This window comes from Populus trichocarpa, chromosome 8, assembly GCF_000002775.5.
Source record: "Populus trichocarpa isolate Nisqually-1 chromosome 8, P.trichocarpa_v4.1, whole genome shotgun sequence".
Taxonomy (NCBI): domain Eukaryota; kingdom Viridiplantae; phylum Streptophyta; class Magnoliopsida; order Malpighiales; family Salicaceae; genus Populus; species Populus trichocarpa.
In genome coordinates, this window is record NC_037292.2 from 1035939 (window position 1) to 1059553 (window position 23615).

The window sequence follows — 23615 nt, forward strand, 5'->3', positions numbered from 1 at the left end:
AATCTTCACAGGACATGCAGCTCTCGGACTTCACAAGGTGAATGAATCGTAGAAATAACGTTGCATGATTAAGATTTGAAACACCGAGTGCTGCTGGAAAGGAACGTGGATTAGAATCCAATCTATTGAATATATTGAAGTAAACACTAGGAGTTGCCTTTACAATGAGTTGCTAATAATGAATGCGAAGCCTCTTAAGATCATCAAGTCATGTCACGCGTATAACACTATTGCTCGATTAAAGGCATCTCTCTTTTTTTCTATCTTCCACCACGCCTCACGTATGAATCACGTTCTATCCAAAACCTGGAAGGATTTTACCTTATCTGGCTGGCCAGTTGATTTGAGAAATTTGGATAACTCAGTTAAATTACCAATTTTTTTTAATAAATCAATTGAATTCAGTACAGACCTGGTCGAGTGAACATCAATTTTATTTTATTTTTAATCTTGGATTAAATTACCAATTTTTTTTAATAAATCAATTGAATTCAGTACAGACCTGGTCGAGTGAACATCAATTTTATTTTATTTTTAATCTTGGACGGGCCAGTTTCCTCTCCTGATTAGGTATGATAACTAAGGATTTTACAATTATTACTCTTTTTTTTGTTTGTTTTTTTTTTTTAATGTTCGGGTCGCATTCTTGAAACCTTCCTTCGAATTCAAACTCGAGAAATTATTTATTTATATTCCAAGGAAGCATGTTCTCCGGATCAGGATTCTCAGAGATAATAAGCATGTTCTCATTGTATCATGAGCCATGTGGGGCTTTGATTACTTTTTTTTTGTGTGTGTGTGTGTGTTCATAAGGTAGTGGTTGGAGCACAGAATTGAAATGTCGTGACTTTGGATGTACGTTTTCTTTCGATGAATCAAAGCCTCTTAGAACAACTCATCATCCCATCTTTAACCAATCTTGGCACTAAAAAAAGCCAAAAGTAAACCCTCTTTACGATAGCCAGCTAATACTCTTTACCTTCCTAATCAAACAAGCTTCATTGCCAAGAAAAGCTGTGAATCCACTCCAATAAGTATGTGAACAAATACCCATCCTCTGCCAGTTGTAATGAACTTGGTTTTCACTCTTGAAGGCTGAATTTCAGTGTGGCTGTGATTGAACAGTTGCCAAGTGTAAATAGTACATCTTGCTTACTGTTCTGTTGTGAAATCCATCTTTGAAGTCCTTGAAACCCCATTTCTTCCCCTGGTCCAAGAAAAGGAGTACTGTAAACATATAAACAATGTCCTTAACGGTGACAGTCTTATTTGCCGTTCTTCTTCATGGCTGTGTCACCTTGGCTTCTGACCCCGATCCCGTCCGTGACTTCTGCATAGCCAATACAGATTCCGCAACCAACATCCCATGCAAGAATTCATCAGATGCCACTGTAGAGGATTTCATATTTTCTGGGATTAAATCTCATGGGAAATTCAGCAAAACCGGGCTAGCATCCATCCCTGTCAATGTGAATAACTTCCCATGCCTAAACACTCTAGGTGTGTCGCTTGTTCGTGCAGATTTTGAAGCTGGTGGTGTCAACGTGCCTCATTTCCATCCAAGAGCAACAGAGGTTGCATATGTGCTTGAGGGGAAAATTTATTCAGGGTTCGTCGATACACAGAACAGAGTTTTTGCTAAGGTGCTTGAAAAAGGTGAAGTCATGGTGTTTCCAAGGGGGCTAGTTCACTTCCAAATGAATGTTGGAGATAAACCAGCAACTATCCTGGGCAGTTTTAATAGCGAAAATCCAGGATTGATGAGGATTCCAACTGCAGTTTTCGGATGTGGAATCAAGGAAGAGCTTTTGGAGAAGGCTTTTGGTTTGAGTGTTAAGGACATCTCCAAGGTGAGGAAAAACTTACATTTGTGTTAGAAAGGCTGAAGGCTGTTGTTCGATTCTAAATTCACCAGATTCATAAGTCTGTGCCATTCAACCTGGACCCTGCCAGTGGTAAAATAAACATTATATTGTAGCAGATTTTTTTTTCCTGCTAGACTTGAATGCAAGTATTTACAAGTCATTTTTTTGGCATGTCTTAGCATAATCAAGCTCATCAGTGGAGCTATTTTTTTGGTCTTGTGCAACTGAAATGTGTGTCCATATTGCTCTTCTACATTGGATCAATGTTGGCTTCATCTTTTATGTAGTCTTACAAGTTATCCAAGTAAAAACATTGTTATCCATCATGTCCAGCAATGATGATCATCCTGTTTTGTCGGTTACGCAAAGCTATCCACTAACTTTATGCTACTGGTAATTGATCTAGATAATTTGTAGTTGCAAAAGCTAAAACAGGAGAATTTGAATCCTATGAGAGGACTTCGAAGTTCTCTTTTCTCTTTGGTTTCTTTTTCTTTTTCTACTTTCTGTTCAAAGTTAGGTGGTGCTTTGGATTCTATGGTTATCGATAGTCTCTCATTCTTTTTATGGCTAAGACCCCATAGAAGGTTCTGGCAGTTTGCAAGCTCACATCTTCAAAATGTTCTCGTCCTACTCTACCCTAGATTTGAATTTGACCTCCCTATCCCAACTTTCAATTTGGTTCAATAGATACTGCATGAAGACTCAGGACAATTGGTTTCAGAAAAAGCTGACATCAAAATGACAAGAAGAAGATCAACCAAGCGATTATTATCTCAGTAACTGCAAGTCACATGCCAAACATACCATTGTCCATTTCACATCAATATGATACAGCAACAAAAGCACAAACCATGACTGCCTAGTCATCACAGATTCTAAGATGACAAAACAAAGCCTAATTAATTTAGCAGAACACTCATTCTACACGCTCTTACATATTCTGAACTTACAGCAGTGCACTTAACATCTCATTCCAGATATCAGGTACCCCAGGAAGGCACCAATGGCTACAGTCAGAAGAAAAGCCGCTGGGGTGTTGTCTCGCTTGTTGGCTTATTGCCCTTCTATAGACAGAAGGGTGCCCGTCTCTACGTAGAGCTGACATAGCTGTGATATCTTGCAAATACACAGGGAAACTCATTTTTCTCAACACCTCTTTCAGTACTACGAAGGATTCAGGGACATGCTGGTGACTGGAAAATGCTAAAGGCTGCCTTTGGTTATAGCATTTCCAACCATTTTCCCTAAAAAAAATAATTGGCAATTCAAATGGCATTATACATTACAAGAACATGACCATTTGAACTAAGAATTGTATGATGTTGGATACCTACCGGTTATGCCTGGGTGATATGCTTCTAAAAATGACTCTGGTTTTTCGAGGATCAAGATTTAAGTCTATCCATCTTGCCCATGTAGTGAGTCCTTTCTGATAAGCAACCATCGGATTCATACTTTGGAAGAGAGTCTGTTTCTCCATGTAGTAGTCCCACCTGAAATTTGATGAAATCAGGACCATGAAGCTGCTGAAAAAACTATCTGATGGATTGCATTAATCAACAAGCCATATTTTAGAATATGAAAGAAGACAGAGAAAATTGGGAATAATCTATCTTACGAGCTCCATTGATCGGAGTGAGTCCACCAGTGAGCTGAATCAAACACCAGAACATCAACATTTCTCCAATATCTTGCATTCTCTTCTATCAAATCCAAATGCAAGATTCTCTTGTTTCCAGCCTCTTTCTTCAATTCCACAAGCAGTGGAGCCCAAGTAAACTCTATTGATGTCTCAAAATCCTGTTAACAACATTTTAATTATAGATCAAGCTGTTGCAAGAAAAATCACTTCCAAGTTGAAGCTTCGGTCCCAAGTGAACAGTAAAATATAGGAAGGACAGTAAGTAAATATACAACTTACCAAAGAATGGAAGGCCATGGAAGGGCCATTATAAGTCACCTTCTTATGCCCAGTTGGAATTACTCCTTGTACTAAGCAGACAAGAGATTCCCATTGGTTCCTCATGATAGAATCACCTACCAACATTATTCTCTTCCTTCTCATTTTGCCAAGAAACTTAAGTGCATCGAACCTGCATCAAAGAAATTAAGTACACAAACAATTACTTAAGCGTTTTTATGCATATCCAAAGGAAAAATAAATAGATTGGGGTATCATAGAGCTTCAAGTGCAGGTATATACCTTGGAATTGAGCAACCATGAGGTTGCCATCGCCACTTCTCATAGTCTGAATCAGGCCTTCCATTTTTTTGACAAGTGACTGCAGTACTAAGATAGGGGCAGTTAGAATCATAGAGAGGATAGGATTGGTCATAAACCCATTTGCCCGATTCAAAGTTACAGCTCCTTGATGGATCATGCCTAGTTTGAACTATGTCAACTTCATTGTCCTCCTCATTGAGCCATGACATGCCATCATCCTCTTGAAAAACCTGCCATGGCATGCCATGACAAAAACATAGAGAGGTACTGATAAAGAAGAACAAGAGAGCCAGAAGAAACTGATCAGGCTTTGGTCTAGCCATTGAAGCCAAAGTGGAGCAAGAAGTGAAGTGTCTCTCCCCAGTGACGAGGAAGCCTTTATGAGTCGAGGAAGCTATAAAAAAAGTTGACATGGTAGGTTATGTTATGTTCCATTAAGGCATGAGTTACGGGGATGTGGCCCCCTTCAAATGTTCTTTTACTCATTGCTACCTCTTCTAGTAATTGTGATGTCTGCTCTCCCTTTAAGAATTTGCAGAGGGAGAGAAAAGAGAAAGAGAGAATTTCCTTTTCAATGTTCTCATTTACCTCTATCAGAGGGACTGAATTCACATCATCAAGGTAAAGCTCTGAACTTTGAAGATAAAACAGTTCACCTCGGAGTGCTTGTCCCAAGGTGAGGTGAGCCTCGCCATGTGCATATATGATGATATGTTGGCAAACATCAACACTGGATTTTATCACAAGAGACAATACGAAACAAGCACATGATGTTTCAGGTTGATTTTTAATTGGTTTCATTATATATATATATATATATATATATATATATATATATATATATATATATATATATATGAAAAAAAATGAAAATCAACAACAAAGTAAAAGCAATAGCTATCCCCACAGCAAAAGCCAAAATATGGAGAAAATGAGTTGAGAGACTGGGAGGGTTTCGTTTTGGTGGTTGGAAGAAGAGGTGAGATGGGGTAGGGTACCCCGTGACAAGCGGGCGTGTAGGCCATGCATGCACATAATTGGTGGTGTTTCTCAACGTCAAAAGATTAATTAAAGGCATTTATCATATCATATACTCCAATACTATATTATGGAGGCAGTAAATGCAAGCATGCTGAAGTGCTGGAGACCCACACCATAATAATTGCATCTTCTCTTTTAGGTCAAAAAGCATTACCTAACCTTTTAACCTTCCCACTCAACTTTGTTTTACATAACGGTGAAATTAAGCAATTCATTGCTCCTCCGATGAAAGAAAATGAAAATAAGAAAATCACCAGGTAATCCACAAATTATTTAGTCCCGGTTTGGTATTTTGTTCAAAACAAGAATTGAGTAAAATTTAAATTTGTTTTGTTTAAGATTATTTTTTTATGTTTTTGGATTGTATATTAAAAGTAATTTTTTAAAAATAAATAATATTATTATTTTAATGTATTTTTTTAGTAAAAATACTTTAAAAAACAACTATTATCATATTTTGAATTTTTTTTTTAGTAACATAACTATTAAATCTGACTTGGCTGGCAATTTGATTTAGAAAACGGAGTAATCTAGAGCTTAATCTAGCCTAGCTTTAAGTTAAACATGGAAAATATTGAAACAGTAAAATCATCTATGGATAATATTGGATTTTTAGTAATTTAAACCAACTCAACTCCAAGAATTTAAATAAAATAAAATAAATTGACAGTATTTTAATAAAAATAATTAACATGCAGGTCTAATAAAACTTGGTGTTTGAACCTCAACATTTTTTAACATGCTAAATCATACGCTAATGCCTTCTAAAATGAACTATAACACTAATGAGTGTGCTAAAATTTCAAAACTAGTAGCAGTGGGAGGGGAAAAAAATATACATGTAAGATGGGCAGGGATTTTGGGCCTTCTATTTGGGCCGGACTACCTAATTATAACACTAATGAGTGTCCTAGATTTTCAAAACTAGTAGCAGTGGGAGGGAAAAAAATATACATGCAAGATGGGCAGGGATTGTGGGCCTTCAATTTGGGCCTTATATGTGGGCCTGACTACCTAATTGAGCAAAGAGATTAAGAAAAGGTTCTCAATGTCTTTAATTTGGGCTCCGGTTTTTTAAACATGGTCATGGACCAACGTGGCCCTTTCACTTGGCCTTTATAGGGAACGCACCCAGAATCCGGCCCAGCTCTGCAAAAGTTTCATGTTATATATTGTTTATTCAAAGATGTTCATACACTTGGAAATAAAATCTTCTACTGATAAAAAAAAATTAAATAAAAAACATCTCAGTTTGCAGGAAGCTTGGTGTTCTACTATAGAGAATAATTTATAATTAAATCAGAAATAAAAAAGGCTTCTGTAGTTTGACTAGAAAAGATGGTTTGCTTTGATACTTGATTAGGGCATGATGTAGCGGTGGATATAGAAGACTCTTGAGTTTGGAAATGACTGTTCATGGTAAAATAATAAATGTGTCATTTGTGCACCAAAGGGCCTTTCTCTGGGCAATTATTCACTTCATCCAATTCCTTCCTTTGCTAGAATAACTCTGCCTTCGAACACTTGACTGCAATTTCTTTGAGTAAAAGTTGACATTTGTTTCTTTTATTAAAAAAAAAAACATTTTCATGATGTTCACTTTATTAGTTTTGATATTTATAAAATTATTAAACCTTGTTATGTCTAGTACCAATAACTCGTCAATTTAAGATATAATTTAAGCTGGGTTTCAAATTAAATTATGTTGGGAGTTGATATTACTCAACATGGTTAAAACTTAGTTTATTTTTTAAAAAGAAAAGTTTTTTAAAAAATACATGATTTTGCCTATGTCATTTTATTTTATTGCATATCAAAACTAAAAACTTATTAAATAATATATAAGTAGAAGATTAATATATATTAATATGATACAAATTCAAATATAACGTGAGGGTTGGTGATTAAAGAGGTGTTTGTGAGGAATGTTGAATATTGCTTTTATAAACTTTTGTTTGGACCACATTATCAAATGAGGGCTACTAAGTATGTGTTTGACATTAGAGGCAAAATTAAAAGGGCTCTTGCAAGTAAATGTTTTTCAGCCCCCTCCTTCAATAAATTAGATTTTTAACTTTAAAAATGGAAAATTTTAAATTTTAGCCCTCTCCAAAATTTCTTCTCTAATTTAGCCCTTCCAAACTAAACTTTACAGCTCTATCCATGCTTGACATTGGGATAATTTTTGTAATTATAATTTTTTTTAAAATGTCTTTTTAAATCCAAGTTCTCACCATAATTCAAAACAAAAAAAAAAATCAAGTTTAAGCAATGAAAATCAAATAAATTTTAAAGTTATGGTCGGTTATAAAAGCGCAAGAATTATTTATTTATTTAACAATCCTAGACGAAAGTGCACGGCATTTGGGTCCAATTTGGATGCCTAATTTTACAAATTTATTTATGTCTTGCAAACATAGCTTGTACAGCACAAAGACATAAGATGTTTGCAATTAAGAACAGCATCAAGGATACACTGTCCACACCTAACCCAACAACAAATAGGATTACTTCTTTCCCGGAAAAGGAGCCTTTACAATTTGTTCGAAGTTCCGTGGGATAGCGAGGAATAGATGTCCAGCACCAGGCAATTCATGGTAGTTAATCCATGGAATTCTTTGGGCTATATATCGCTGCAAGCTAACTGGCACCAGTACATCTTCATCACCCTGCCATAGATGAATTGAGCCTTCATTGTTAGGAAAAGGATTTTCAAGCTCCATGGGATCAAATTCCCACTTCCCGAATCCAACATTATAGTCTCGATGTAAGGACTCAAATTCTCCTTGCGGCGTTGCTGGTGGCTGCATAAAAAGAGGGGGTACAAATTCCAAGTCAACCAGGAAGATTAGGAGGCTATAAATTCTGGCAAGTTACTATACATACATGGATAAAAAAACGAAGCCTCTCAAGAATACGTCAAGATTATGTATGAGATGATAACTTTATCACTTGCAACATCTTTTTGCCTCCAATTTATTAAGATATTTATGGTTTATGATTCATTTCCTTGCAATGCAAAAAAGAGAGAATACTAGGAAAATGACGTACCCTGTCCTCGCTTTTCTCTGCAGCCATAGAGGCGAGTTCTAAATCCTGGCGGGAGAAAATCTCAGGCTTCCTGGCGATAACAGCCGAGGCAGGAAACAATTTCTGAGTGTTCCACCAGTAGGTGAGCCACGGAGCATGGTGAGCAACGCTTAACATCCATTGTTCCTGTGGTATCTGCCGGTAGTAGGCTTCTGTCGATAAGTTGGCAGGAAAGCCAGGCCACCAATAGTTGACAACAGGAGCAATTAGTGTTGCTCCTGCGAGCCTGTAAGCACCAAGATAGCACTCGACTTGAAACAAACAATAACACCAAATTCATGATAATCAAATACAATTAAGAACATCGGAACTGTTTTGCATGGCATCCTTTATTTCCTTTTACTCGAATTCACAACAAATTCTGAAAGTTTCAGAAGATCTTCTAGGTAGCAAATTTATCAGAGTCGCAAGCAAAACAGCCTCACCTATGAGGTATGTACTTGAGGCAGCCCCAAACCACTTGGCCTCCCATGGAGAACCCCATCACATAAAACTTGGATCCTAGTCCTAAGTGATCAGCAAGCTCCTCTATATCTAAAGCTATACTTTTCGGAGTTCGCTTTGGATCTGGATCACTTTCTCCATAACCCGGCCGGTCAAAGGACACAAAGTACAACCCAAGCTCCTCAACAACATGCTGAAAATCATAACATAAAATGAGGGGAAAAGGTGTAATATCTCCATATCAACAAATACAGCCTCTCGACTAATGAAACCTTTAAGAGTTACAAGATAACATAGGTTTAGAAATAAAGTACCGGAACAAGGTCTGTCATACTCATTATGTCATGTTTCGTAGTGGCAAAGCCATGAACAAGTATGATCTTAGCTTTGGCCTTTTCTCTAGGAAAACCATGCTCCTTGTAGGACAGATGCCTCCCATCTCTCAGCTTTATTCTAGGTGCTGTAACGGGAGGACCACCTGGGGCACCACAGAGCTTCGGAGGTGGAGGGTGGGTGGCCTGATATGCCATACAGCCAACTCCAGACACAAGACCACTGTAATCTCCTTGATCATCCCTAGGAGAAATGAGAATTTTTTCACAATTTGTGCTATAAAATTGGAGAAAATTATCATCTTACTCGATACTGACAACACCCAGATTAAATTCACTGTTACAGATTACTCTCTAACGTGGCCAAAATCTTGGTTTTACATTATCCCAAATCCACCAAAATTCCGTTTCACTCAACAGGCTATCAACATTTACAAACACCGAATTAAACACAGAGAAAAGCAGGTCTAAAACAACACTAGCAGTGATCATAAAGACTCTTCATAGATTCATGAGAAATATATCCCGCATCAAAAGGTAATTAAGAAATGTTCATACTCAACTTGGAATCATATTATCTTTTTTTTTAGCAGAAAATAAAGCAAGCAAGCACTGCAAAGATCAAACCACTAAAAGAAATTAGCGAAAATAATTGTCTCTTCCTAATTCTTATAAACTTGTGAGAGTAAACATTTCCATTACTTCATGCTTGTGAGCGTGAAAAAAAACATCAATAAACTTCAGATTTAGACATAACAAGAACCTGAGAAACAACCCAGTAACTTTGGTGTCTCTGACAGAGAGAACCTGCAAGAAGAAACTACGGTGAAAAGTTACTTGGCAGTTTGTTTTGAAGAACCCACCATTATTATAATCGAAAGTGCATGGCATTGGGGTCCCATTTGGATGCCTAATTTTATGAATTTATTTATGTTTTGCAAACAGGTCAATCGATGAAATCAACCAACTTTATACTAAAATATGGACTGTTTAACGTCGTTTTTAACGCATGATATTAACTCCCCACCTTACAAAACCTTACTGCGCCACACCTCAAAATAACAAATAGTAGAGTAGAATCTATCGTAGCAAGCCAAACCTTACTGTGCTACACCTGAAAATAACAAATAGTAGAGTAGAACCTATCGTAGCAAGCCAAACACCTCGCTTTATTTTCTTATTCGACAATAAATAATTTTCTCCTACAGTTTTCATGACAATCAAATTTATATTTTCTTGCATTTCCTATAATAGCATGATATATTCAAGAATTTAGCCTTTTAGTTGATTTGATAATTTTAAAATAATATTATTTTAAAATATTTTTAAAAATTAAAATTATATTATTTTTTTAAAAAAAATTAAACCAAATTTTAACTAAATTACAAATTTATTTGTTACGTAAACTCTAAATTTACCTTTTTAAAACACCTAGAGATGGCCGAGTCTAAAATCAACTCTGACCGAGTTTAATAAATATAATTACTAAATCATATATAGTTTTGACATGAAAAATTAAGGGTTTATTTATTATTGTGTTTCATAAGTGTTTTTTTTAATATTTTTTTAATATTTTTATTTATTTCAATTTTTATTTATTTTTATATTATTTTAATATGCTAATATTAAAAATAATTTTAAAAATTTTAAAAATATATTATTTTAATATATCTTTAAATAAAAAATATTTTTTAAAAATAATTATTACTGGAATATCAGACTTCAAAGCCGCAGTCTTTCATAATGACAAGTTGATAACCTAAGATCCAGCCTCAAAATTTAATGAAAAAATGAAATAAAAACAAGTACTAAAGGGAAAATAATGCAACCCAAAAAGTCCAAACATGAACAAAAGCCGAGGAGACACCATTTTTTGTCCTTCACTGACTCTTCTCCTATTTATATTCCATACTCCCCCTCTCCTCTCTAGCTAACAAGAAACCATATTCAGATTTTCAGATCCTTGATCTGACACACTTTCTTCTGTAAAGTTTGAAGCTTTTTGAGGATTACTATTATCATCAATGGCAGAGAAAACATGGGTGAGGATGGTGACTGCACAGACACCAACGAATATAGCTGTGATAAAGTACTGGGGCAAGCGAGATGAGACCTTGATTTTGCCTGTTAATGATAGCATAAGTGTCACTCTTGATCCGGCTCATCTTTGCACCACCACAACTGTTGCTGTGAGTCCTAGTTTTGACCAGGATCGGATGTGGCTCAATGGAAAGGTAGAGTCCTTTTCTCATTTTTCTGTTTCAATTTGGTTGCCGAGAAAGTTCTTGAAATGGGGTTTCAATGGATTTAATGAAGCACTCGGGTGGTGAATTTTTGCGGGTGAGGGATTAAGCCTTACCATCAGAGTTGGTTTAATTTCTTTGCTTCTTGGCAATTCATTTAGGATGGGGTCAACATAGTAGAAAATTTCTTTATTTTGAAGCCTGTCCATGAAAACAGCTTTTAGAATTGCATGTCAGCTAGCTGTAAGTTCATTTGTTACTTGTTAGCATTGTTGAAGTGACGTAGAATCGTGCATGTAATTATACCAAGGATGACGGGTTCAAGGGAGGAAAAGGGCTACCTTGCTGTGATGAGAATCTTGTATGGTTTGTCATCAGGGAAAACTTTGATGTGTTTTTTTGTTGCATCCCATTCAGTTGTTGAGCAAATGCGGGGAAAGGAAAGAAATTGTTTGAGACCAGATAAAATAGTTGATCTTGAAAGGAAGGACATGGGTCTCGATTGGATAGAATTTACTTGCATTCTCAATGGCCTTGTAAATGAAACAATTTGCTAGTTTAGGTTCTTCGTAGTTAAGCAAAATGTAAATGGTTGTCGAATTCATATTGAAATCTTCTGCCTTCACGCTGACTCATGGCACTTTTGGTTTTTGCTGGTTAGTGTAGGAGATTTCCCTTTCTGGAGGCAGGTACCAAAATTGTTTAAGGGAAATTCGTGCCCGAGCTTGTGCAGTTGAGGATAAGGAGAAGGGTATCAAGATTGCAAAGAAGGATTGGGAGAAACTGCACTTGCATGTTGCTTCATATAACAATTTCCCTACTGCCGCTGGACTGGCTTCCTCTGCAGCTGGCTTTGCTTGTCTTGGTAAACATATTTTTCTTGAATTTTCCTTGCTATACTCATTCCTTCTTCTTCTTCTTTTTTATGGTTAATAGGCGTATATTTTTTAAATATTTCTATTTCCTTTTTTGAATGGTTGATCTGGACTAATCATTTCCGAGAAATCACTGTGAATGAACAATCTGGGCTTCATAGTTTATAGGAAACCAGATGCAATTCTCGCTTAATTCCTAACTTTATTTGACCCCTCTTGTCTAGCTTTATCATGAATGGAACTCAATATGTAGAATGATTATTCATTAATCGCTTTCTTTGAAACTGTGACGATAAAACTTACTCCATAAGGTTATGGGGTCCATGTTGAAATTGACCAACTTGGCATATAATTTTCATGAGTATGTGTACTAGCTTCGAGGCATCTTGTATATCCTGGATTATAATCACTGATGCATTCACGTATTTGTATAGAAGCTCATATATAAAAACGCACCAAGCTAGAGGCACGCTTCCTATAAATGGACCAGTATTCAACTTCGAGGAGCCCTTTTATTGTTTTTACTGCTTTACATCTGCAGCGCTCTATTACCATTTGCAATCTTGTATATGACTGGAAGAATTTATTAAGCGTGACATCATCTGGTTCTATGTTTTTGTGCAGTTTTTGCCCTTGCAAAGCTGATGAATGCAAAAGAAGATAATAGTGAGCTTTCTGCTATTGCAAGGTATGCCTTTGTAACCCACGCATATTTTTAAGTGCTCGGTTTTATGATGTTTGTCTTAATGCCAATAATTTTGAGTGGCATGGCACATTTTTTCTTCTAGCATCTTATTCCTTGTATGTCTGATGTAGCTGCTTTTTACATGGTTCATCTATTCTGCTATATTCTCAGACAGTTGTCACCCGCAACAAATATTTATAATTTTGAATTCCAGCTAAATTCATCTTTGCTGGTATTTAATTGCTCATTCTTGGCTGCTATCAATCATAGTATTTGCTATGATATCTTTAAGTCATCGAGAAGATGTTTTATTGACATCTGTCTTGACTTGTTTTATAGCTCAGTTACATATTAAATTCAATTTGTCAAGGTTTTTTAGAAAAGAGTGATTCAAGCACGCTGGTTGCAATTAACATTTGATATTTTACAAGCATTTTTTCTTGGAAAGGTTCTAGAATGCTTGAGTTTTTGTAAGTTTTGTTTTCTAGGCAAGGTTCTGGCAGTGCCTGCCGCAGTTTATTTGGAGGATTTGTGAAGTGGATCATGGGAAAAGTAAGTTTGATTTTGAAGTTCATTCATGGGGCCTTCTGATTAGACTGCTCTGTACCATTTTGAGCAATTAATTGTGATGCATTATTTTTTAATATGTCAAGGCTGAGGATGGAAGTGATAGTCTAGCTGTTCAACTTGTAGATGAAAAGCACTGGGATGAACTTGTTATTATTATTGCTGTGGTATGTGTTTTTTCTTATGATTGATTTTTTTCTGTGCCCTGTTGTTCTAGTAAACCAAGTCATGATTTGTCCTGCAGGTAAGTTCGCGACAGAAAGAAACAAGTAGCACCACAGGAATGCGGGATAGTGTTGAAACTAGCTTGCTTTTGCAACACAGGGCTAAGGTGCTTTTCAATGCCCTCGATTCTATTTCTTGCAGCTTCTTTTCTTAAGCAGTTGTCTTTCTTCAATTGCAAAAAAGTGCTCCTAGCAGTTGAGCTTTCTAGACGTAAATGGAGTTGAAGTCCTATTCAGAATCTATTCTTGATGATAACCATGATTTGTGATTATACTGCCTTTTCTCTGTTCAGATTTTGATTTTCTTTGAAATTTTATCCTCCTTTTCCTTTAATAGTTGTCTTCTGATCAATACATTAATTTTTTTGAACTTTTGGTACTTTTTTCTCCTTGTTCTGGATTAAATAGGAAGTTGTGCCAAAACGCATTAAACAAATGGAAGAAGCCATAAAGAATCGTGATTTTGGATCTTTTGCACAATTAAGCTGTGCAGATAGCAATCAGTTCCATGCAGTCTGTTTGGATACATGCCCCCCAATATTCTACATGAACGATACATCTCACAGGCAAGTAAAGTTTCTTGTTTCATCTGACATGGGAATTTAAGCTTCATCAATTATTTATTTATTTTCCTGTTGAGCTAATTCACCAGCCACAGAGATTAGTTTTAATGCAGTGACTGTTTATCAGGATAATCAGCTGTGTCGAAAAATGGAATTGCTCAGAAGGAACGCCTCAGGTTTGTTTGTTTGTTTTTCGCTATTTTGTTTGGGTCAATGTGCTTCACATTCTAGGAGCTTAACTTAGAAGCAAGTTCTATATGGAATGTGATGATGCTAAAATGGTTATTTTTCAAAAATTTGGTCATAGATGATAGTCAAGCTTGAGATATGGTCTAATTATAATATTTAGTTTCATCTGTTCTTTTTGCAAAACATGTTTTGTAATATTAGCTGATCTTGCATGGTTCCTTGAGTACAGATATATTTCCCTGCTGGTGCTGAAATACCATCAGATAACTTATTTGGTTTAGCGTTTTGTAACTTAGAATGTGTCACTTCATCACATCAAATATGAAGTTGCTTCTCTCTTGTGGCTTGTGCTGCTCTTTTACCTATTCGTGATCATTTAATGTGACGTTGTTGTAATTCTTGCAGCCACTTTCTTTTGTTGTAGATTTTCCTTGTGAAAAATAAAAATAAAAAAGAAGCGAAAACTAGTTCTCCTACTCCTACCAGCTAATTGTCATGTGTTCCAATGCATTAAAATGTTTGACTGATGGTGAGATTTCAATGACAGGTGGCTTATACCTTTGATGCTGGGCCAAATGCAGTTCTAATTGCACATAATAGAAAGGCTGCTACCCAGTTAATGCAGAAACTGCTTTTCTGCTTCCCTCCAAGTTCCGATGCTGATTTGAACAGGTATATTGTCTTCCAGTGTTAAGCTCACCATATACTAAATAATGGAAAATATATTAGCAGGGTTTTGGTGCAATATTCAGGAGACTACCATTTGTTCAACCCCATCAATAAGTTTTATGATTATCATACTCCTTTTCCCTTCAGTTATGTTATAGGTGACAAGTCTATACTAAAAGATGCTGGGATTGAAGATATTAAGGATGTGGAAGCTTTGCCACCACCTCCAGAAATTAAGGATGCCCAGAGATGCAAAGGAGATGTTAGTTATTTCATTTGTACGAAACCTGGTAGAGGTCCTGCTTTGCTCTCCGATGAAAGCCAGGCCCTTCTCCATCCCGAAACTGGGCTGCCTAAATGAACTTAAGAGTACATTAACTTTTCTTGGACTTCTGTACTTTGTTGGCTAAGATATGGACGCCTCTGTGAACCTTTTGTGATGATTGTTTGCAGCAATCAAGGGTTGCTGTGAAGTGATTCTCTCAACTGTTGCCAACAAAGTTGTAGTCAATGCTGCACTTGCCTTGTATCTGTAATTTATTATTGTTTCTGTCTATTTAGGTTTTCGTCTCAACAATTAATAATCTGTCCATTGCTCCTAAGCTCCTCTCAGCTGTTAGCCTTGAATAGTTTTTATGTTGTTTCCAAATTTTTGTATTCCAGATGTTGTCAATCAATAAATTCTTGGTTTTCCTGTCATGTTTGTTCTTGATCTTCATATTTGCCAGTGTGCTGACATTCCTTGACACCATCTCCATAAAGTCTCCAAAAATTTATGACAGTGAATCTCTGTTTTCTGAAGCTTGCAGGGCATACTACCATGCTGTTTATTTCTATACTGTGGCGTCAGTTATTAAAAAAGCTGATCTGCCTCACATTCGCAGCTTAAGGGCTTGTTAAACCACTTCATCATTGGACTCTCTGCTGGAAAGGCTAACCAGCCAATGCTAACAGATAAATGCTGCTTTAAAACTGACGAAATGTTGCAAAATGTAATTTTATTGAAACATGACCAAATTTCCGTGGCAGACATAGCTTGTACAGCACAAAGACATAAGATGTTTGCAATTAAGAACAGCATCAAGGATACACTGTCCACACCTAGCCCAACAACAAATAGGATTACTCCTTTCCCGGAAAAGGAGCCTTTACAATTTGTTCGAAGTTCTGTGGGATAACGAGGGATAGATGTCCAGCACCAGGCAATTCATGGTAGTTAATCCATGGAATTCCTTGGGCTATATATCGCTGCAAGCTAACTGGCACCACTGCATCTTCATCACCCTGCCATAGATGAATTGAGCCTTCATTGTTAGGAAAAGGATTTTCAAGCTCCATGGGATCAAATTCCCACTTCCCGAATCCAACATTATAGTCTCGATGTAAGGACTCAAATTCTCCTTGCGGCGTTGCTGGTGGCTGCATAAAAAGAGGGGGTACAAATTCCAAGTCAACCAGGAAGATTAGGAGGCTATAAATTCTGGCAAGTTACTATACATACATGGATAAAAAAACGAAGCCTCTCAAGAATACGTCAAGATTATGTATGAGATGATAACTTTATCACTTGCAACATCTTTTTGCCTCCAATTTATTAAGATATTTATGGTTTATGATTCATTTCCTTGCAATGCAAAAAAGAGAGAATACTAGGAAAATGACGTACCCTGTCCTCGCTTTTCTCTGCAGCCATAGAGGCGAGTTCTAAATCCTGGCGGGAGAAAATCTCAGGCTTCCTGGCGATAACAGCCGATGCAGGAAACAATTTCTGAGTGTTCCACCAGTAGGTGAGCCACGGAGCATGGTGAGCAACGCTTAACATCCATTGTTCCTGTGGTATCTGCCGGTAGTAGGCTTCTGTCGATAAGTTGGCAGGAAAGCCAGGCCACCAATAGTTGACAACAGGAGCAATTAGTGTTGCTCCTGCGAGCCTGTAAGCACCAAGATAGCACTCGACTTGAAACAAACAATAACACCAAATTCATGATAATCAAATACAATTAAGAACTTTATTTCCTTTTACTTGAATTCACAACAAATTCTGAAAGTTTCAGAAGATCCTCTAGGTAGCAAATTTATCAGAGTCGCCAGCAAAACAGCCTCACCTATGAGGTATGTACTTGAGGCAGCCCCAAACCACTTGGCCTCCCATGGAGAACCCCATCACATAAAACTTGGATCCTAGTTCTAAGTGATCAGCAAGCTCCTCTATATCTAAAGCTATACTTTTCGGAGTTCGCTTTGGATCTGGATCACTTTCTCCATAACCCGGCCGGTCAAAGGACACAAAGTACAACCCAAGCTCCTCAACAACATGCTGAAAATCATAACATAAAATGAGGGGAAAAGGTGCAATATCTCCATATCAACAAATACAGCCTCTCGACTAATGAAACCTTTTAAGAGTTACAAGATAACATAGATTTAGAAATAAAGTACCGGAACAAGGTCTGTCAGACTCATTATGTCATGTTTCGTACAGGCAAAGCCATGAACAAGTATGATCTTAGCTTTGGCCTTTTCTCTAGGAAAACCATTCTCCTTGTAGGATAGATGCCTCCCATCTCTCAGCTTTATTCTAGGTGCTGTAACGGGAGGACCACCTGGGGCACCACAGAGCTTCGGAGGTGGAGGGTGGGCGGCCTGATATGCCCATACAGCGAACCCCAGACACAAGACCACTGTAATCTCCTTGATCATCCCTAGGAGAAATGAGAATTTTTTCACAATTTGTGCTATAAAATTGGAGAAAATTATCATCTTACTCGATACTGACAACACCCAGATTAAATTCACTGTTACAGATTACTCTCTAACGTGGCCAAAATCTTGGTTTTACATTATCCCAAATCCACCACAATTCCGTTTAACTCAACAGGCTATCAACATTTACAAACACCGAATTAAACACAGAGAAAAGCAGGTCTAAAACAACACTAGCAGTGATCATGAAAGACTCTTCATAGATTGATGAGAAATATATCCCGCATCAAAAGGTAATTAAGAAATGTTCATACTCAACTTGGAATCATATTATCTTTTTTTTTAGCAGAAAATAAAGCAAGCAAGCACTGCAAAGATCAAACCTCTAAAAGAAAATAGCGAAAATAATTGAGTCTCTTCCTACTTCTTATAAACTTGTGAGAGTAAACATTTCCATTACTTCATGCTTGTGAGCGTGAAAAAAAAACATCAATAAACTTCAGATTTAGGCATAACAAGAACCTGAGAAACAACCCAGTAACTTTGGTGTCTGTGAGAAAGAGAACCTGCAACAAGAAACTACGGTGAAAAGTTACTTAGCAGTTTATTTTGAAGCAGGTAGGAGTTTCTTGCCGACTCCCACGACTTGTTTTAGTCAAATTCTCAACGTGGGGGGTAATGATAAAGGGCAAGGTGTCGGAAATGGTGACACAAGATACTCGTCAGCCAGACTGAAGTACAAACATCTGATTCTCATATTATATGTTACAAAATTCAATAAATGTTCACGTGACACTCAATAATGGATCCATTAACAAATACTCTAAAACACGAGGGAAATGTACTGTAGTTTTTTTATGTATTTTTTTTTATTTTGGTTTTTTTATTTTTGTTGTTTTTTTATTTATTTTTGTTTTTTTTATTTTGTCTTTCTTTTTTTTGTTTATTTTCCTTTTTTTTCCCCATATTTTTTTTATCCCCCCCTATTTCTTTGGGTTTTGCATGTTTTTTTTTTCTTTTTTTTCCTAAGGTTGTTTTTTTCTTTTGTTTTTTTATTTTTTTCAAACTATGATTTTTTTTTAATATTAAACTGGTTGAGAATTTAGTAATGCAATTTTTTTCTTTAAAACATTATGGATTGCTACAATATTTCATTACATGGTTTTTTTTATGGTTTTTTTCTTTTTTTTTTCCCAAATGGTCTTTATCGATTTTATTTTTTTTATATTGAGCTGATTGAGAATTTTGCTTCGTAGATTTCTTCTTTAAAACACTGTGAATTGTTACAATGTTTCCCCACATGGTTTTTGTTTTGCTACAGTGTTTCCCCATATTTTTTTAAAAAATTATCTTTGTCGAATTTCTTTTTAATATTGAGCTGGTTGAGAATTTAGCTTTAACTTTCTTCACATGTTTTTCTTTCCATTTCTTTCCATTTTGTTTTTGCTCGTTTTTTTTCCAAAATTGTCTTCTTCTTTTTTTATTTTTTTTGTGTTTTTTTTTTCAGAATTGTTTTTGTTGATTTTATTTTTTTTAATATGGAGCTAGTTGATAATTTAGCTTTGTAGTTTTTTTCTTTAAAATATTGTGGATTGTTATAGTGTTTCTCCACATGTTTTTTTTTCTTTTTTTATGATTTTTTTCCAGAATTGTCTTTGTCGATTTTTTTTTCTATATTGAGCTAGTTAAGAATTTAGCTTCGTAGTTTTTTTCTTTAAAACACTATGGATTGCTACAGTGTTTTCCCACATGATTTTTTTTATGATTTTTTTTAAAATTATCTTTATCGATTTTATTATTTTTAATATTAAGCTGGTTGAAAATTACAACTATATGTTTCCTCATGAAACACTATAGATTGCTATAGTGTTTCCCTGTATGATTTTTTTTTCCTTTTGTTTTTTTTATGATTGTTTCTAAAATTTTCTTTGTTGATTTTATTTTTTAAAATATTAAGCTGGTTAAGAATTTAGCTTTGTAGTTTTTTTCTTGAAAATATTGTGAATTGCAACAGTTTTTCTCCATATAATGTTTTTTATTTTTTCTACAAACCCACGACAATACACAAGCATGCCATAAACCCGCAGCATCGCGCGGGCATGACATCTAGTTTATACTTGAAAGAAAGAGAGTTCATAAAATAAAATTATTTTTGAAGATATTTTTTAAAAATTTTAAATTTTAAATTGAAACAATGGTCGTGGAGAGGAAAGAAAACGTTGTAATGATGCGCGCATCGCAGGGTTCTTTTACAAGCAGCTTTAGAAAAATTAAGGGAAAACAGCATTTTCATCCCTAAAATGATTATTCGCATTGGTTTTTTCCATTTCTTCTCGAAGTAAGTAATTTATAAATTTTGTCATCCAAGAACAGAAAAAGGGGGGACCTTTCAATTGGTTGTTCTTTTCAAATTGAGATGTCCATAGTGCTGGTTCATGTAGTTCTTATGTTCTTAAATAGAAAAAACTGAAATAATAATATCAGCCTCATTATCGTTTTTAGCTGATACTAAAGCAAGCATGAACATTGCGAAGATCTAAATAACAAGAAAATAAAATACTGGATTCTCTTTCTACTAATTGTTTAACAAAAGAAGGTGCACAAACTCCACACACACAGATAAATTCAATATAAATAAACTTTAGAGTCTTGACATAAATTGTACTAGATTATGAAGAACAAGAACATGCGAAACTGGAAGATACCAAGATGAATAGTTATTAGTTGTTAAACTCAACCCGGCAAATTGAATCAAGAAACCTGCGACAAGAGCTTAAGTTAAAATAAAACATTAATTTAATGAAATTCAATTGATTTAGTTAGATTTTTAATGATTCTGTTGATCTAATTAGATACCACAGAATCTTTTTTAAAAGAACAAAACAATGCCCTTTTAATAAAAGATGATTGATCTGGTCAGTTGCTGAGTTGTTTCCGACGTTGTATAGTACAATCAACTGCTATGATGCACACCAGGGAGTCAAATTCTCAATGTGGTAGATAACAGGATAACATTCAGTCGTTGCCCGGTCGCTGTTTTCACCTAAGATTGATGGATCAGCTAGATTATTGAAGCGCTTCATGAATAGAACAATCAATAATGTTTGTCCAGAAATGCGAGAAAGCAACCTTGTAAGCATCTTCTTTTTCTCAAACAAAGAAATATAGCATAAATAAATAACTGGACTTAAATAAATAAATAAGCAACCTTGTAAATATCTTCAAATTCTTTCAGTTTTTCTACATTATTGATGATGAGACCTATAATTTCATTTGACAGTTCAAAAGAAAATTTAACTGGACATAAATAAATAAATAAATAAAAGGGGAGGACCGTACAATTGGTAATCCTTTCAATTTCTTAAGAAATGATGAATCTGAGTAAATTTGTTTTGAATATACCATTCTCAATTGTGTTTAAACCGTTGATTAATCATCTGTATGTATTTTTTGAGGAATCGTACTTGATTAATTGATTTTTAAATGTCCATGAAGTCAAGTGGTAACATTAACATAACAAATAAAAAAGAAATCTTGACCAATTACAGGCTTGGAAGATGCCATAATGTCATGTTCATCATGATTCTTGACAAGGCACTAAATTAACGATGAGAAATTCTACAAGCTGTAATTACCGACAATTACAGAATTGGGATGATTTCGAGCTTGCTGTCAAACTTTGAGAATCTGATTAAAACTAGTGTCATAATCCAATCTAATGGCTACATGTTAGAGGTTTAAGAATAGAATCAGGGATATCTACTGTCATGTTAGCCTTGAATAGTTTCTAAGCTGTTTCCAAATCTTGCTTTGCCTGTTATGTTTGTTTGTTTTTGAACTTGATGTTTGCCAGAGGCCTGACATTCCTCGACGAAGTACTCCAAAGTGGCTCAAACAATGCATGGCAGTTTTCTCTGTTTTCTGAAGCTTACAGGGTGTGCTACTATGCTGTTCATACAGTGGGGTTAGGTATTCAACAGCTGACTGGCTTCACATTCTCATCATCAATGGACACTTTTGATGGAACTGTTAATCAGGAAATTATTGCTGCAGTGAACCTTTAAAATTTGGAAGCATGTTTTTCATAAGCATTCTGGCAGTGTTTTATATTTCTGTTTTATAGCCAAAGCTCTGGCAGAACTCTGCTTTTCACAGTTTGTTTGGTGCATTTGTGATCAAATGGATCATGAGAAAATGAGTAAGTTTTGATTTTGGAATTAAGATAGATGAATACAATCTTATTGCAACAATCCTAGGTCTCTGCTACAGACAGACACATAGCTTGTACAATACAAAGACAAAAACAACATGTTCGAGATCATTAACAATGGAATGCTGTTACATTACACACAGCAAAAAATCATATGGTTACTCCTTTCCCAGAAAAGAAACCTTTAGAATTTCTTTGAGTGTCCCTGGAATAGCGGTGAATGCATGTCCAGCCCCAGGAACCTCATGTCCCGCTTCCCAGATCCAACAATCAAGTCTCTATGCAAGGACTCCAATTCTCCTTGTAGTGTTGGTCGTGGCTGCAAAATAGAGGGGTACAAATTCATAAATTCTGGTAGTAGAATATCCACTCCTTGTACTATAATGCAAAAATACAGAGAATAATAGGAAGATGGAAGTACCCTGGTTTCTGTTTCATCTGGAACTTATATTGGAAGTGATTTCTAAATCCCGGGGGGAGAAAATTTCAGGTTTCCTGGCGATAACGGCTGAAGCAGGAAACAATTTCTGAGTGTTTCACCGGTAGGTGAGCCATGGAGTACGGTGAGCAACACGTCAGGCCCATTGTTCCTGTGGTATCTGTCGGTAGTCGGCTTCTGTTGATAAGTTGGCCAGCAAGCCTGGCCACCATTAGTTGACAACAGGAAAAGGTAGTGTTGCTCCTGCTAGCCTGCGAGCATCATCAGCCACTGACTAGAAACAAACAATATGGGGGCAATGCAGAAAAAAGTCGCCTGATGGTCCATATCACACACAAATCACTAGCAGATTTGCAGTACTAGAATTCAATAAGATTGGAAATTATACTTCAAACACGTATATACCAAATTATACTTCGAAGGACAAAAGGTGCAACCCTAAATCCTCAACAACCTCCTGAAAATCATAACATAAAATCAGGAGGGAAAAACAAGCAGCCAAATAAGAAGATAGATATAGAAATGATGTACTGGAATCATGTTCGTTAGAAACATTGTATCATGTTTCGTGGAGGCGAAACCATGAACAATGATGATCTTATAGTTGGCAGATTCGCTAGAAACACCATGCTCCTTGTAGGCTAAATGCCTCCCATCCCTCAGTTTTTCTCTTGACGCTGTAATAGGAGGGCCACCATAAATCTTTGGAGGTGGAGGTTGGGTGGCCTGATATGCCCATACAGCCAACCCCAGACACAAAACCACCGTAATCTCCTTGATCATCCCTAGGAAAAATGAGAATTTTTTCACAAACTGTACTCTAAAATTGGAGAAATTTTTATCATATCACTTGATACTGACAATAACCAGATTAATTTAATTTTTATCATATCATACATAAGAATATCTAACGAATTAAGCTAAAAAAATTTGTTTTACATTATATCAAATTCTCAAAAAGCAATCATAAACATTGCAAAGATCAAAATAACAAGAAAAAAAATTATTGGATTCTCTTGCTACTAGTTTTTTAACAAAATAAGGTGCATAAACTCCACACAGAGAAATGAACAAACTTTAGAGTCAGACATAAATTGTACTAAATTATGAAAAACAAGAACACGAGAACCTGTAAGAGACTGAAATGAACAGTCATAATACACTCCCTAGAATGGACAGTTATAAAGTCAAATAACAGCATAACATTCATTAATGTTATCCGATGTTTTAAACTATGATTGATGGATCC

General features: G+C 35.8%; 5 protein-coding genes across 8 annotated transcripts; 2 read left to right on the forward strand and 3 right to left on the reverse strand.

The window, feature by feature from the left end:
• The first annotated feature begins 816 nt into the window (after positions 1 to 816).
• Positions 817 to 2227, forward strand: LOC7486910 (germin-like protein subfamily 3 member 2). Its single transcript, XM_002310978.4, has one exon. The coding sequence runs from the start codon at positions 1245 to 1247 to the stop codon at positions 1875 to 1877; it is 633 nt and encodes a 210-aa protein (XP_002311014.1). The 5' UTR covers positions 817 to 1244; the 3' UTR covers positions 1878 to 2227.
• A 380-nt stretch (positions 2228 to 2607) lies between these two features.
• Positions 2608 to 4498, reverse strand: LOC7486911 (protein trichome birefringence-like 36). The gene is made up of 5 exons (XM_002311911.3): positions 4072 to 4498; positions 3790 to 3961; positions 3487 to 3668; positions 3203 to 3361; positions 2608 to 3112 (listed from the first exon to the last, which is right to left on the reverse strand). The coding sequence occupies exons 1-5, from the start codon at positions 4413 to 4415 to the stop codon at positions 2815 to 2817; spliced, it is 1155 nt and encodes a 384-aa protein (XP_002311947.1). The 5' UTR covers positions 4416 to 4498; the 3' UTR covers positions 2608 to 2814.
• A 3009-nt stretch (positions 4499 to 7507) lies between these two features.
• Positions 7508 to 23192, reverse strand: LOC18101305 (uncharacterized). 4 transcript variants are annotated; one of them, XM_052454799.1, is made up of 5 exons: positions 23077 to 23192; positions 8982 to 9169; positions 8649 to 8860; positions 8185 to 8449; positions 7508 to 7937 (listed from the first exon to the last, which is right to left on the reverse strand). In XM_052454799.1, exons 1-5 carry the CDS (start codon positions 23147 to 23149, stop codon positions 7641 to 7643), a joined length of 1035 nt encoding a protein of 344 aa, XP_052310759.1. In that variant the 5' UTR covers positions 23150 to 23192; the 3' UTR covers positions 7508 to 7640. The 4 variants fall into 4 exon arrangements, with proteins under 4 accessions (XP_052310759.1, XP_052310761.1, XP_052310760.1 ...); XM_052454801.1 differs by lacking the exon at positions 23077 to 23192 and adding an exon at positions 18284 to 18433 and having other exon boundaries at positions 8982 to 9243; XM_052454800.1 differs by lacking the exon at positions 23077 to 23192 and adding an exon at positions 18240 to 18383 and having other exon boundaries at positions 8982 to 9243.
• Positions 10825 to 15713, forward strand: LOC7490899 (diphosphomevalonate decarboxylase MVD2, peroxisomal). Its single transcript, XM_024607382.2, has 11 exons — positions 10825 to 11233; positions 11909 to 12107; positions 12742 to 12805; positions 13291 to 13354; positions 13456 to 13536; positions 13614 to 13700; positions 14002 to 14159; positions 14284 to 14332; positions 14893 to 15017; positions 15162 to 15383; positions 15468 to 15713. The coding sequence occupies exons 1-10, from the start codon at positions 11024 to 11026 to the stop codon at positions 15373 to 15375; spliced, it is 1251 nt and encodes a 416-aa protein (XP_024463150.1). The 5' UTR covers positions 10825 to 11023; the 3' UTR covers positions 15376 to 15383; positions 15468 to 15713.
• On the reverse strand, positions 15996 to 17714 carry LOC7486912 (uncharacterized). The gene is made up of 4 exons (XM_002311912.4): positions 17454 to 17714; positions 17120 to 17331; positions 16681 to 16945; positions 15996 to 16433 (listed from the first exon to the last, which is right to left on the reverse strand). The coding sequence occupies exons 1-4, from the start codon at positions 17712 to 17714 to the stop codon at positions 16137 to 16139; spliced, it is 1035 nt and encodes a 344-aa protein (XP_002311948.3). The 3' UTR covers positions 15996 to 16136.
• Positions 23193 to 23615: the final 423 nt, after the last annotated feature.